We start from the raw sequence: 15000 nt of genomic DNA on the forward strand, positions 1-15000 counted from the left end.
GAACCACGGGCAGTTCGTTTAATTAATCCAGTGACGCAGGTGTTTTGAAGCGTTGAACGGCTTTTTTTTTTTCTGACGCAATGATAACGGCTGTAAGCATAGTTGTGGATTACACTACAGGCCAAGGTTACGTAATGCATTGACGAAAGATCAACACGTCTGGTCTGGATTATTCCTTCCTTAGCTCGCCTGACAACACCTGTATCCCTTCAGGTATATAAGGGGCAGGCCAGAGGGACCAACGCAGTCATCGAGGGCCTCAGAGCAACAGGACAAAGGATGGCACAGAAGTTTAGCCTCAGCGGGGTGCTTCCGGCACTCTGCCTCCTCCTGCTGGCTGTCTACACCCAAGGTATTACCGTGCCCTTATCCTTTCCAGTGTATTCTCTGCAGTCCCTTGGTCAAATTTATCATATGACGCCATGCAGGACAAAGAACTTCAAGTACTTACATTTGACCTACTTATGAAAGGTGTTGTTTACGGGACCTGTGTGTGTGATAAAAACAAGTAATCGATATATTAATCAATCATTTCTCGATGTCCCTTTCTGGCAAACAGTATCATTTGGCTTGCCTTACAAGTGTGGTAGTGTATCTGTCATGAAGCACTGATGGATAACTTCAAAATACGGTGTGAAGGATGTATGGTATGAACGAGGCACTCTTCCTCACGTACAGGTCTACAGGTGTGCCCAAGTCTCTCCTGCCCGACTCCCGCCGGCTTTTTTGCCCACCCAACGAATTGCGACAGTTACGTGAAGTGTTCGCATGGAGTCGTTACCATCAAGCAGTGCCCGGAAGGCCTTGACTTCAACCCGGAAATGAGGCGCTGCGATTATCCCCGACTCGCGCAGGTGAGTGGAGTACCTGTGACGTACCCAACATGTCGTAGTGCGTCTCCAGTACCGCTGTTGTGAAGATCATCAGTCAGTCGTGGTAGTTCAGATGTGAGTTAGCTCTCTTTCCTGTAAGATAGGGCATGTGAGGTTGCCGGACATGGAGTGTGTGTGTGTAATAATAATAATAATAATATAAAAATAATATCAGGTTTATTTATCAAGAGGCAGCAGACAATACAGTGATAGTCGCTGAAGGGGTCTTGATTTACATGGTATACATATTTACATATATAGATATGGTATATATATATATTTACATGGCAGCAGCTTCACCGCTTTTACAGTGTGTACATGATTGAACTGCATACGATATACTTTTTTTGGCAGAAGCTGCACCATTTACATAGCTTCACCACTTTCATAGTGTGGACATGAATGAACTGCATACGATATACATCTTTGGCAGGAGCTTCGCTACAGAATAACAAACACCTACTGGGGGATCGAACATGGGACCTTCCGCCTCCCAGTCAGGAGCGCTACCCGTCCTTTACTGAGTGTCCCGTGTGTGTGTGTGTGTGTGTGTGTGTTTGTCCTGCGTACGTTGGCATTACCAGTGATTCATTTATCCTCAATAATTTAACATTTCAGTGCAACATCACAGCGCGGCTGGTGGAGTCTGGGTGTTCCCTCAAAACCAGTGACCCGAAAACACGCCTCAAGCTCGACTTGTTCGACTCCTCAGAGTCCTCAGACTCCTCAGAGTCCTCAGACTCCTCAGAGTCCTCAGGGTCCTCGGAGTCGTCAGCGGAGTGTGACTGTGACTGTTGCCTCAAACCCCACGACGTGTGCACCAAATACTACGAGTGTGTTCAGGTATTGTGCCGGTCTTCTGCTCTTTACTTGCTTCTGTACCGTTCAGCATTAACTCATCATCAATCATCATTAAGGCTCAGTAATTATAGTCACTAACACAACCAGTTTTTCAATACAGTTGTATAACAGACCTGTTGCATTGCCGGAGTGAAACAGTCATCCACGTAAATAAGAACATCCACGGTGAAAGAAATCTTGCGAAGTAAGATAAAGAAAAAAACAGAAATGTCCATACCTGCTTTACTTGTTCCTTGCTGGTAATTACTGAAGATTTAATCTCTCACCCACTTCTGCCTTCAGAGCGGCGAAGCTGTTGTGAGGGAGTGTTCAGATGGGCTGGTATTCAATCCTCACATTGAGAACTGCGACTTCCCGAGCAACTACCAGTGTCCTACGACCCCGCCCGTGTGTGAGTGTGACTGTCGCTACCCCGTGGAGGGTGAATGCAACGCTTTCTACGATTGTAAGTCAACATTCATTCTCCTTGTGCCTTCTGAGAGAGAGAGAGAGACAGAGAAAAAGACAGACAGAGAGAGAGAGAGAGAGAGAGAGAGAGAGAGAGAGAGAGAGAGAGAGAGAGAGAGAGAGAGAGAGAGAGAGAGAGAGAGAAAATTACTACCACTGAAATACAAAACATGACAAACAAGTTACATTCACTACCATTTCTTAAGTTGCGCCATTTCGACAGGCAAGGACGGAGAGCCAGAGAAGAAATACTGCCCTGACGGTCTCTTCTTCAACCCTGAAACCAATGTCTGCGGCCTGCACTGCCATCAAACCACGCCGCGCCCTCCAACCACCACCACCACCACCACTCCTGAACCCACCACCACGACTACCACCACTACCACACCTGAGCCAACCACCACGACTACCACCACTACCACACCTGAGCCAACCACCACGACTACCACCACTACCACACCTGAGCCAACCACCACCACTACCACCACCACCACTCCTGAACCCACCACCACCACCACCACCACCACCACTCCTGAACCTACCACCACCACCACTACTACTACCACACCTGAGCCAACCACCACGACTACCACCACTACCACACCTGAGCCAACCACCACGACTACCACCACTACCACACCTGAGCCAACCACCACGACTACCACCACTACCACACCTGAGCCAACCACCACGACTACCACCACTACCACACCTGAGCCAACCACCACGACTACCACCACTACCACACCTGAGCCAACCACCACGACTACCACCACTACCACACCTGAACCAACCACCACGACTACTACCACCACACCACCTCCTCCTCCTACCACTACTACTACCACCACAACCACACCTAAACCGATCACTACCACTACGGTGTCACCATTCCCATGCGTGGATTGCTCCGGAGGCCAGCAGTACTTCCCTCATCCCACAGACTGCAGGAAGTTTATCCAGTGCGCCCCTTACGGGCCACAGGAAATGCCATGTGCCGAGGGCACCATTTGGAACCAGTGGCTCCTCACCTGTGACCACGAAGACATTACACCTTGTGTCACCGGCAGCTACGTGGGTCCCGATGGCAACTGTGTTCATCCCGTCATCACCACACCTAAAACCACCACCACCACCACCACCATCACCACCAAGGCCCCAGTCACAACACCTGATGGCTCTGTGTGTGACGTTGCTTGCCCCGCTGCGCAAGGACTCTTCCCACACCCTCAGAAGTGTGGTAAATGGGTTCACTGTGACCATAACATCCCTTACGTGAAGGACTGCCCCGCTGGTCTACACTTCAACCCACGACTGAAGGTACGTTTTAGTCTTCCAGCACATATTGATAAGGGTTGTCAAAGCCATATTACATTTCACTTGGATTCAGGTTTCTCCTCAGTAGTACTTTTGGGGGACTGGAATGCCGCAGGCCTCAGTGATACCGTACTTGTGTGTAACCAGACCATCTTTTCCACTACAAGGTGTGCGACTGGCCACAGTCAGCGGGCTGCACCTCTGGACCAGACCACATCTGTGAGATTCCCACACCCGTCCCAACCACACCAGCCCCCAATGCCACAGAGCCCACCCCCAGCCCTATGTGTGACTGCGCGTGCTGCCACAAACCTGCAGACGACTGCACCGCCTACTACTATTGTGATGTATGTATTTGTTTGCACAACAACATCCTTTTGGTTTCTGTGATAAGTTATCCTCCAAAAAGTTGTTTTCCTCAGAGCAGATTTAGCCCAGACTAGCAATAAGAGGGTGTGCCTGTCTGACAGATTTCTTTTCTTCCTCAGGAGGATCAGTCACTGAGCTACCACAAGTGTTCGGAGGGACTCGTGTTCCACCCAGACTTCGACACGTGTGTGTATGCTGACATGTACCCGCAATGTATCGTCACCGAGCCACCACCAGTCTGTCTCTGCGACTGCTACTATCCCTCTGAAGTCTGCTCCTCCTATTATCACTGTAAGAATTCCTCCAAGTGTCCACCTTTTATTGCTTACTTTCCCCCTTTTTTTTTATAAACTAAAGAAAAAACATGGATAAGTACGTTCATATTACAAAAAATCATATCTTGTTTTGCACATGTACAAAGTGGATCTCTCTCCTGTTGCATTGAATACCACAGTTCTCTCACAATGAATGACCCTTTATGCATGCAACCTCATACAGTGATAATGTATGTCCTTTCCAGGCGATGAAGGAGTCCCAGTCAAGCTGGACTGTCCCGAGGGCTTGTACTGGAACCAAGACAAGAAATCGTGCGATCTGCCCCAGTTCGTGAACTGCACCATGCCCATCCGGCGTCGTCCCCACCACTAGCCAAAGGTGAGAGGCTTTCCAAGGAGCAGACACTACACCTTTTTCAACATGGAAATACTGAACTAATTAGTAGCATATCTTTCAGTCCAGTCTTATGTGACATGGATTATGATTTTTTATGGAGTCATATGAAATTCCGCTTGACTCGTTTAAGAGAAAACCAGTTCAGGAAAAAAACAAACCATTCTTGATTTGTTATTTGCCGCAAAGTTTTGAATTTAAATTCCAGACGCTATCTGTATGTTGGCAACAAACCACTAACCTATGGTATGCTTGTAATACAAGGCCACAGATCTGCATAAATTTACTGGCAAACATTTGCATATTAGGAATAACAGAGGAAGGAAGAAGAGACATGCTACGATTCACTGCATATTCATCATATTCACCCTAACCAGTAAGATCTACATTACATGAAATAAACATTTACAGACAGCATTTTCACAACTGGTCTTGTTACCATCCGGTGCAGATCCCGCGTGTTTGACGCCGCCAGGAAAGCCAGATGATCCACGACATTCATGCAGCCAGCACAGCCATTTGCAAACCACGGCAAGCGTTGCCTGCTCATGCTTACCCGTTCTAAGAAATTATATCCAGCTTGAGTGATGGAAAATATGTTGATCTTTGCTTAAACTAAGTTAATTTTGACATATAAAGAAAATACTCTTATAAGTAAAGACCAGTGGTGTCCATAATTGCCTCTTATTCATCTCTTTTTCATTTACTCTAGAGTTAAATTACTATTTTTTTTATTAGATCACCTCAAGCTCATTTTCTCAGACTTTGATTGCAAGTGTAAGATATTTCGAACTCTATATAAATGTTGTAAGGTGCTATGAAAATAAAGTTCCATGCAATTTCCTCGTCATATATTTTGCATTCCCTTCCGTGATCAATGCTTACAATGCAAAATTAGGCAAACACGAATATGCATAAGGCTTATTACTCGTACGACTAGTTTTTCACAATATGTAGTCTAACTTAAGAGTACCCCCGGGGATAACCAGACCTGATTCACCCTTATGCTCGACCTGCCGGAGTTCTCCGTATATGGCCTTCTTTCTTTGTACTTATTTGTAATAATAAGTAACTCAGGTTAGAACACAAATATCTTTATTTCCGCCAAAATGCAAACTTACAGTGAAAGCAGACGTCCCGGAACCAGACAAAGCACAGAGAGAGAGGGAGGAGCCGCCAGCCCACGCAGAAGTCCAGCACCCTCACCGCACACCAGGAAAGAATATTGCCCGGTGGTGATTCCATACTCTCTCTCTCTCTCTCTCTCTCTCTCTCTCTGTGTGTGTGTGTGTGTGTGTGTGTGTGTGTGTGTATATATATATATATATATATATATATATATATATATATATATATATATATATATATATATAAAGGGGACATTGCCACTCATATCTTTAATACACTTTCATTCTTTCATTAACTATCTTGTTAAGTAATTATTCAAATGATCTCGAACTCTAAAGAGGAAAGTTTATCGAAGTTACCTAATTGTTCTTAAACACACGGGGAGCGATACCACCGAGTGACTAATCATCCTATTGACTGACAAGGGTCTAGTTGGTCAATCGAGTGATTAGTTGATTAGCATGACAGTAAATCAATGAGTGTACAGGCGTGTTCGATCCATCACAATCTAGTTGTGTTGTTAGCTTTGTATTCTGTTCATTATTAGTAGTTTCTTACCATTACTCGAATGATGAATAATAAACGGAGTAAATTAGCATACAAAAATTTCTCGGATATGGTATAAAGGAAATGAAAATCAATAATATATCATTAAATGAAAAAAAAAAAAAGTCATCACTGCCTCGCTACCTTACCAATTCTCCCTAGAAATCATCAACCCTCAGTGTTTTGTTGGTGGCGTTAGTGGTAGTACGTCGTCCGCTGCGCTTTGCTCCTACGCCTCCGCATTTGCTCCATAAGATGTTGGCAGCTCATCCATGTACAAGTATGATGGGGATGTTTTCAATGTGTGTGCTTTCGAAGCTTTCAAGTGAGAAATTAAATTGTAATATATCATAGTATAATTTACGTTTTTAATTAATCTTTGAGTCATAAGAGTAATCAAGAGGTAGTTCGCTTGCCTGGTTACCTTGAAAAGGAATTATTATCCAGTGATTATTACACCTTCTGGGGACGTGGATGGTTAGTCTGTAGTGGAGTGGTAGTTAATTTGTAGTGACGTGGTGGTTAGTCTGTAGTGACGTGGTGGTTAGTCTGCAGTGGCGTGGTGGTTAGTCTGTAGTAGCGTGGTAGTTAGTCTGTAGTGGCGTGGTGGTTAGTCTGTAGTAGCGTGGTAGTTAGTCTGTAGTGGCGTGGTGGTTAGTCTGTAGTGGCGTGGTGGTTAGTCGGTCTGTGTAATGTGACAATGTCCGCAGCTCGACTCAGGCAACAGTCAAAGGTGTACAGCACTGGCATTGGATCCAGGTTTGGTTGCAGTTATCGGAGAGTCCAAGGCAAGTAAACTCTTCACTTGCTGCTTGGCGAATGTCATGGGTCTACCGGCAGGAAGTTCTTCTGTCGCAGCTTCGAACCTCGGCCGCTCCTCATTCATGCTTAACCACCAATGAATCGGTGTTTCAAAAGTTGATGGCGTTACATTGTGCGTAAAAAATGCATTCCCTTAGTGATACTTTTATGACTGCTGCAGGTGGAGTTTCACTGGAAAGTTTAGACACAGGATGTTAAGATGACAATAGTATTTACCTGTTACGCGAGGAAAAATGTATTAACCATGCGAGAAGTATGATGATGGCCGTGAATTTTTTTTAGAGATGAAGGCAGATACAGAGACAGATAGATAGATAGACAGACAGATACATAAGCATACAAATAGATAGATGATAGACAGATGGACAGATATATAGATAGACAGACAGACAGATAGACAGATAAACAGACATAGATAGACAGACGGATAGATAGATAGATAAATAGATAGATAGATAGATAGATAGATAAATAGGCAGATAGACGGATAGATAGGTAGACAGATAGACGGATAGATAGATAAGCAGATAGACAGACACAGATAGACAGATAGATAGATAGACAGACAGAGATAAAAACAGACAGACAGAGGCAGAAAGAGACAGACAGACAGACAGAAAGATAGAAAGACAGGCAGACAGACACAGACACAGAGGCAGAAACACATACAGATAGATAAACAGAGGCAGAAACAGACAGACAGACAGACAGAGACAGAGGCAGAAACAGACATACAGAGGTAGAAATACAAATAGAGGAAGAAACCCAGACAGACAGACAGACAGACAGACACCTCTCTGAAGAAGAAAAAAATAAAGCACCCAGACAACTTTTCCTTCCGTTCAGCCCTTCCATAGTACAGATTTCGGTAACTGAAGGACTGTTTGTTTTCATGTTCATTTATTTTTTTTCAGTATTCCAAACTTAATTACGAAATTCTCTCTCTCTCTCTCTCTCTCTCTCTCTCTCTCTCTCTCTCTCTCTCTCTCTCTCTCTCTCTCTTTCCACCACTCATAAAAGCAAGCACAGATTATAGTGACATTCGTGCTTAAGGTGACCTGTTGCAGTTATCACAATTAGGCTTAACTCAACCTTTATCTTATCGGCAGGATCATTTTGTGGGGGTTTATTCAAGTACTCTGGTATCAAACCACTCTATCGGTAATATCTGTTCTGTCAGTCCTACAAAGCCTTTCCCTTAATCTTCTCGTCACTTATCATGAATAAAAATTGAACAGTTGATTATAAACACATTGTCAGCATAGTTAATAGTGAAGCTTCCTTCGTCGTGTTTCACATCTTTAAGCTTTGATGTCTATAACCTAAATTTTCGTGGACATTAATTGATAAACAAATAAACACTTGACAAATTAAAGTACGTAATTTTTCAGATGAGCGGCGAAAGTCACAGCGATGCTAAAGAAGACATAAAATCCCCCTCATTTAGATGTTCGATACAACCTGGGACCTTCAAATGAGGCATCTGTTTGTCATTTATGCGCATGCGCATTTATGCCCTTCCAGCCACCTCACGCATTTATGCGTGAGGTGGCTGGAAGGGCAGGAAGCAGGATGAAGACGCAGCGAGGGTCACAGTGTTGCTTCACTCCGCAACAAGACGCCAACGAGGGAAGAGGATGAAGAAAGAAGCTACAATAACTATTCCACCGAGGAAGGTAGGACTCCATGTGGTGGTGGTGGTGTGTTATTAGATGAATATTTTAAAATTTAATGTGCATCTCGTGTTCTAGTAAGAAAGTGTGCAATATTGTTCATTACACATAATACGCACTCACGCAGCATTAGTGATGTTAGATGATTGATCACAGCTTTATATAAACGCATAAGTTATATGATTAACCCTTTCAGTGCGATATGCAACATAACACAGCATGACACTACAGAAAGGAAAAGATTAAAATAGGTTGCCCTGGTATAGGAATGGCTGTAGAAATACAAATGCTTCAGATTGATTAGGGAGTCGAGAAAGATATGGCAATAAAAGTTAACCAATTAATTCTAACACTTAGCGCACGGTGCTGTATAATCTACAAGCTAACTACTACATGTCATACTGGTCCATTGACTTTTTTTTTTTTTATCTGATCTTATTGTTTTGCAGCGGAGCTCCTCCACTGGGTGCTGCAAGTGCAAACGTGACGTTCGCCTTGTGTTGTATGCCGGTGACGGTGCGGGAGAAAAGGGGGTCCAGATGAATCGGGAAAACAACCTTAAAAATGAGTGGTGGAGACAAGACGCGCAAACTTTTGAGAACAGGACCATACATTGAGATTCCCAGACAACGGAAAAGAAGCACGACCGGCGGCGAGTGAGAAGAGCAGCGCGAGCGCGACAGCCAACGCAATCCGAGTAAAGGAGTTTACCTGGAAGCAGCTCTAGGATGAGTAAGGCACTGCAGCGGAACTTGTAAGTCGGTGTTCGGAAGTTGAGTTCAGGATGAGCCTGTAGATAGTCAGTGGGGACCCTGTTGGCAGGGCTGAGGTATGTGGGTATGTGGCGTCTTGAGGGAGTTATTACATCAGTGTGGTTGTTGTACAGTACAGTATATGAAGCAAATTCGGGCAGGAAGAGTATTATTGCAAGTTTATTAAATTTTTATTTTAAACAATGTCTTGTCTACATTTATTTCAATAAAGTACTGGGGGGATAAAGATGTTGATCCTGTTGTATTTTTTTCACTGCAGGTTCCTGGTGGCGCTGGAGTGTGTGGTTGTTGCACGCCTTGGTGACCGACGCTGCTGAGATGAGGGCTTCGTGATCCATACATCATTTTACTTTGTAACAAACTGTATACGTCAGACTCGTTGATCGGTAGTGTAGCCAGCTAGTTAATGAGCAGCGGTGATGCAAGAGTCCGAGAGGCTCCCAAGTATGTTTAATTTAATAAATTTTTATTTATTTATTTTATTTTTTTTCTCCCTTTGAAAACTTACGAGTGTCTCTCCAGAGACTCTTCGAGGTACTTTAAACACAGTAGTATGGTAGTCAGCTCTCTCCACAGCTACGAGGAGGATGAAACGTCTGTAAAGGAAGACGGGTTCTTTACACAAAGGGCAACTGCCCGAAAGGCACTGGCCGCTTTCTCACTAACTTGTTACTTTTCACACACATTGGTCAGAACGTGGCTATGTTTGCCCGTAGTTTTCTCGTATGGCCGGCCGCAACTCGCCTATAAAATTACTGGTATCAATACTGTTGAAAGTAAAAATTGTAAAATCAATGAAAATCTCAATATCAATAAATTTTTCAATACATCGTCTGAGTTTTTAATTCTGAACTAAAAATTACATCGTCGAAGAATTTATCAGGCAAGATTGAAAAGTGCATATTTCGTTAAAAAAAAAAAAATAATAATAATAATAATAAAAACAGTTGTCCCAGCACAGCTTGGAAAAGAATGCCGAGGCCATGTTTGATAATAATTATCATAGTTTCTTCCTAATTTTAATAACTAACGTTTAATTATTAGTTTCTTCCTAATTTTAATTAACGTTTAATAACTAGTCATTCAGAAAAATATTTGGGAAAAATGTAAAAATTTGTTACCCAATTTAGCACATCAAGTATGGTGAATTATTTGAACAGATTTTCATCATGCGTGTTTCCAATAGCTACTGGTGGTTACCCAAATTAGAAGAACATCAAGTATTGCTAGAATTCATGGCGCTTCATGTATCGCTTTCCTTCTTAACTCGACATTTTATTCTGTGGCAGCTATTTTATCCCAAAATATTACTACCTATACGACTCCCATAAGCTAATTTGGGAACCACTACTACATACAGCGGGTACCTAAACTATGGTCTTAAAACAATTTCCTGCCAGTGAGAGTGCTGTTACTCTCACCCCCTCAATATTTCAACTCCTACATACCATAACAATCTTGGGGAGTGAGGTCGATTAGTTGCGTTCATCCTCCGCAGGAGGGGCGGGGTCGATTAAGATGCATTCATCCTCCGCTGTCACGCTCCCGACCATCCTTCTTTAAACCGACCACGTTTTGTTTTCTTTCGTAGGTTCGTCTTCTAATCATGTTTTCACTTGCTCCTCTTGTCAAGGTCTGCACTGCTGTTCTTTCAGTAATGCACGTTCAACTCACCACCACCACCGCTGCCTACACCTGCCAAGACCACACGAAAGTCACACATGTCTAACTGTCGTGAAAATGGCTGCACCTCTTTCTCTCATTGCGCCAGGCTCTACGACAGATCTATAGATCTGTCTCTCTCTCTCTCTCTCTCTCTCTCTCTCTCTCTCTCTCTCTCTCTCTCTCTCTCTATATATATATATATATATATATATATATATATATATATATATATATATATATATATATATATATATATATATATATATTGATAGATAGATAGAGAGGAGAGAGAGAGGGGGTATGAAAAATGTAGAAACAAGGTGAGAGTAGTGATGAGGAGGCGGACATGGAGTTGGGGTTGAGAAAGGTGTGGCTTAATTTAGGCGTCGCGACTTCTGGCCAATGATATTTTTTACTTACTAAAATCCCTCGAGATGACATGTCGCTTTAGCTAAATAATAAGGGTAGAAGGCTGCTTTATCAAGTATGGAGACGACTGTACAGTGGAGACAATAATATCAACACGATGGTTACTGTAACAAGCGCTGTCCTCAGCCTCGTTATTCAACAGAAGACGAGAGTTGCTCTGTTTCAGTTCTTGGTTGCAACACTCGGTGGATTCAGTATAACAAACCTTTGATGATTAACTAAGAATCTCGTTGACACACTGCACCTGTAAATAAAAACAATTCTCAATAAACAGTAACCAGTGAAGGAAAGTTACACACGTTTTCCTGCAAACTACCGAAAACAGCATAGTGAGGACCTCAGAACTGCAGTCCGTCCTCTCATTAAAACTTGTTTCTACTTTACACATGCCTTAATATTACCACAAACCGTACACATGCACGTATAAAGTATAAAAACCGAGTTACCGCAGAGTTGAGTGACCGTCATGCACACACACCCATACCCCTTACCAGCTGGCAGTGTACTGAGGGACCTAGTCTCCTAGAGGTGTAGCGTGAGTCACGTGACGTCGACCGGTCGCCGGCTCGTCGCAGCCCTCACTCTCTCCAAAGCATGCAGTAGTAGTAGTAGTAGTAGTACTAGTACTAGTAGTAATAGTAGTAGTAGTAGTAGTAGTAGTAGTAGTAGTAGTAGTAGATGTTCTTGATGATGTATCAAATAGTCACATAGAGGCATATTTTTCAAAGCTCATGTTGGCCATTAATAATGTCTGTTTGTCACCTCCTGGTTTGTCGCACGTACACAGCGGTGCCAATAATTCTTATCTGGTGACGGCTATAATCATAATGAATAAAACTATTCTTATTACGCTCTGATGATTGAAACACACTACAAGCTTTTCATCTGTATGGTAGGAACAATTCGTTTACTCATTCTCGCCTCTACACGAGCCACAATCATTGTCGCTCTCTCGCTACTTCACTGCAAAAATCGAAAATACATTACATTGTGAACCTTAAACCTACTACAAACCAATGATAATGTACAACCATAAAATGGCTGTGCATTCTCTAAATCTATTATAAATTTCCTAAATCTCTTCTACATTTCCTACCATTTCTAAAACAGTTATGCATTTCCTAAAACTATCCACACCTCTTTATAAATCATCCTATTTATACCCTTCGTCACAAGCGTTTCCTATCTTAGTGCATTTCCAACTCAGATAAAAACAAACATGTCATCGCTAAAAGTAAGTCAGTCAGGCTCTCTCTCTCTCTCTCTCTCTCTCTCTCTCTCTCTCTCTCTCTCTCTCTCTCTCCCTCAGCATTAAAATCACACACACACACACACACACACACACACACACTTTGGACCGGTGTTTTTGAAGCCTTCGCGTTATCCTTATCATGAATGTCGGTTCACCTTCGTTTGTCAAGAGCCGAACACATTATAGACTACATCCTGTTTCTGTCATACCATAAAGCGGTTCCTTCCGGTTACACCGTAAACGCAATTTCCTCCTTCCTTCTTTCCTAAATTCATCAAATACTTACATCTTCGCAGAATCATATGTACTACTGTAAACTTTTTATATAAATAAATGTAAAAAAAAATACGATTTCTTTGATGCATGAATATTATTATTGAAGAAAATTACAATATATATATATATATATATATATATATATATATATATATATATATATATATATATATATATATATATATATATATATATATATATATATATATATATATGCGATTCTTCAACTTGAGATTTATGAAAATACTGTAAAGAAATTAACTAGAATAAAATTAAATTAACTTGAATTTTGTTTTAATGAAAATAATTTGTAGTAAGTAAAAATTCATGGCATTATTCTGAATAAGAATCTTTTCAGGTTAATATATACGAAATTTTGCAAAATAGCTGTAAAAATATGAAAAGATGACCATGTAATTGTAACAGGCGGTAACAAACGTAATATTAATTACAAGACTCATATGTACAATGATTAGGGGATATGTACTAACCTAACCTCCTGTTTGTCTTCTCACACTTTGTTCTGGATTCATCCTCTCTGTCTTACATATCAATCAGTCTTTATGAAGTACTCGCTGATATATCTTGGAATTTCTCTCTCTCTCTCTCTCTCTCTCTCTCTCTCTCTCTCTCTCTGGAGCGCGCGCCACATATGGTCTTCCACAGGGATCTGTGTTTGGTCCTATTCTCTTCTTTAATTTTTGTTCATGGTCTTTCACCTTCCATCACAGACTGCACTGTAATTCAATATGGCGATGACACTCACAGGAACAGTTGACAATCAGAATTTACTGAACAGAATTAAGGAAACTTTATCAAAAGTAAAAGAGCATCTTCACTCTCTTATGCTGAAGACAAGTAAAACACACTGTACATTCATTGATATGAGAGGACACATATCACAGATTCTTCGTGACACTCGTGTCTAGGTTGATGGTGCCACTATAGTACCAAGCACATTCATTAAGAATCTTGCTTATATTTTGATCATTTCGTTTGGTTTGACGCACATATCTCGCAAGTTTGCAACAAGTCTATCGGCACAATATTGATCGCATGAAAGAAAACTTTGGTAAAGAGACAAAAATTACAGTTATACAGTCTCTCTTCATAAGCACTACTAAGTATAGCATGAAGATTTGGGGAACTACAAGCCTAACATATCTACAACGTGTTCAAAAAGTCTAGAATTTCACTGCAAAAGTTGCGTTAGGTGGTGCTAAATATGATCATGTTACACCTTACTTGAAAGAGCTGAAGTGATTAAAAGTTAAAGAAAAGTACACGTACGAGCTTGCATTAAGCACTTATAACACTATTAACAAGAAGGTAGGTTGTTCTTACCAACGGTGAGAGAAATGTATGCTGCAAACACCGGACAGCAACATCAATCGTACGCCCCAACAACAAACACCCGTATGACAGAAAGGCCAATTCTTGTAGCAGCACCTAGATTATGAAAGTCTTCCAAACTATATTACAAACAAAAATTCGATGTCTACTTTCATAAGAAGCTGAAAGTTTCATCTTCTTAATACTAGCTGATTTAACAGTTTTGCCGTTATTTATTATTTTATTTGTTTCATGCGTTTTATTAGTTTTATGCATTTTATTAATTTAATGTATCTTAACGTTTGATTCTTATTAGTTTTATGATGTGACAACATATTTATGTATGACTTTTTAGAGATTCCTTTCTATTGATAATGTTCTCGATGCAGTCATGCAGTCAGCACATGATGTACTGAACCCCCATTGTAAAATGGGAATAAATTCTGAATCTCTCTCTCTCTCTCTCTCTCTCTCTCTGTCTGTCTGTCTGTCTGTCTGTCTGTCTGTCTGTCTATCTATCTGTCTATCTGTTTATCTATCTATTTATCTATCTGGTTTGTATGCTAATT

The 15000-nt window shown here is 41.7% G+C and overlaps 2 protein-coding genes and 1 long non-coding RNA gene across 10 annotated transcripts in view; 2 read left to right on the forward strand and 1 right to left on the reverse strand.

The window, feature by feature from the left end:
• The first annotated feature begins 137 nt into the window (after positions 1-137).
• Positions 138-5378, forward strand: LOC135101454 (mucin-2-like). Its single transcript, XM_064005429.1, has 9 exons — positions 138-352; positions 679-854; positions 1491-1715; positions 2016-2178; positions 2404-3500; positions 3665-3844; positions 3986-4157; positions 4387-4520; positions 4987-5378. The coding sequence occupies exons 1-8, from the start codon at positions 280-282 to the stop codon at positions 4512-4514; spliced, it is 2214 nt and encodes a 737-aa protein (XP_063861499.1). The 5' UTR covers positions 138-279; the 3' UTR covers positions 4515-4520; positions 4987-5378.
• A 1001-nt stretch (positions 5379-6379) lies between these two features.
• Positions 6380-9954, forward strand: LOC135101457 (uncharacterized). Of its 2 annotated transcripts, none has more exons than XR_010269279.1 (4): positions 6380-6489; positions 8423-8707; positions 9154-9458; positions 9737-9954. It is a non-coding gene; the product is annotated as an uncharacterized LOC135101457 (long non-coding RNA). The 2 variants fall into 2 exon arrangements; XR_010269280.1 differs by having other exon boundaries at positions 6399-6511.
• Positions 9239-15000, reverse strand: part of LOC135101456 (uncharacterized) — a 12561-nt gene continuing 6799 nt past the window's right edge. Inside the window, exons 1-4 of one of the 7 annotated variants that reach the window (XR_010269277.1) lie at positions 12018-12171; positions 11563-11815; positions 10926-11172; positions 9239-10073 (exon numbers count right to left, since the gene is read on the reverse strand). The gene's annotated coding sequence lies outside the window, so the exon portion shown is untranslated. Of the gene's footprint in view, positions 10074-10925; positions 11173-11562; positions 11816-12017; positions 12172-15000 lie in introns of those variants that run through there. The other 6 variants (XR_010269278.1, XR_010269276.1, XR_010269275.1 and 3 more) reach the window with 6 other exon arrangements.

The sequence above is a fragment of the Scylla paramamosain genome, chromosome 6, assembly GCF_035594125.1.
Source record: "Scylla paramamosain isolate STU-SP2022 chromosome 6, ASM3559412v1, whole genome shotgun sequence".
In the NCBI taxonomy this organism is placed as follows: domain Eukaryota; kingdom Metazoa; phylum Arthropoda; class Malacostraca; order Decapoda; family Portunidae; genus Scylla; species Scylla paramamosain.

Coding starts and splice junctions, on each gene's coding strand:
- LOC135101454 (XM_064005429.1), top strand. CDS start 280: ATGGCACAGAAGTTTAGCCTCAGCGGGGTGCTTCCGGCACTCTGCCTC. Junction 353..678: donor GCTGGCTGTCTACACCCAAG/GTATTACCGTGC, acceptor CCTCACGTACAG/GTCTACAGGTGTGCCCAAGT. Junction 4,158..4,386: donor CTGCTCCTCCTATTATCACT/GTAAGAATTCCT, acceptor TGTCCTTTCCAG/GCGATGAAGGAGTCCCAGTC.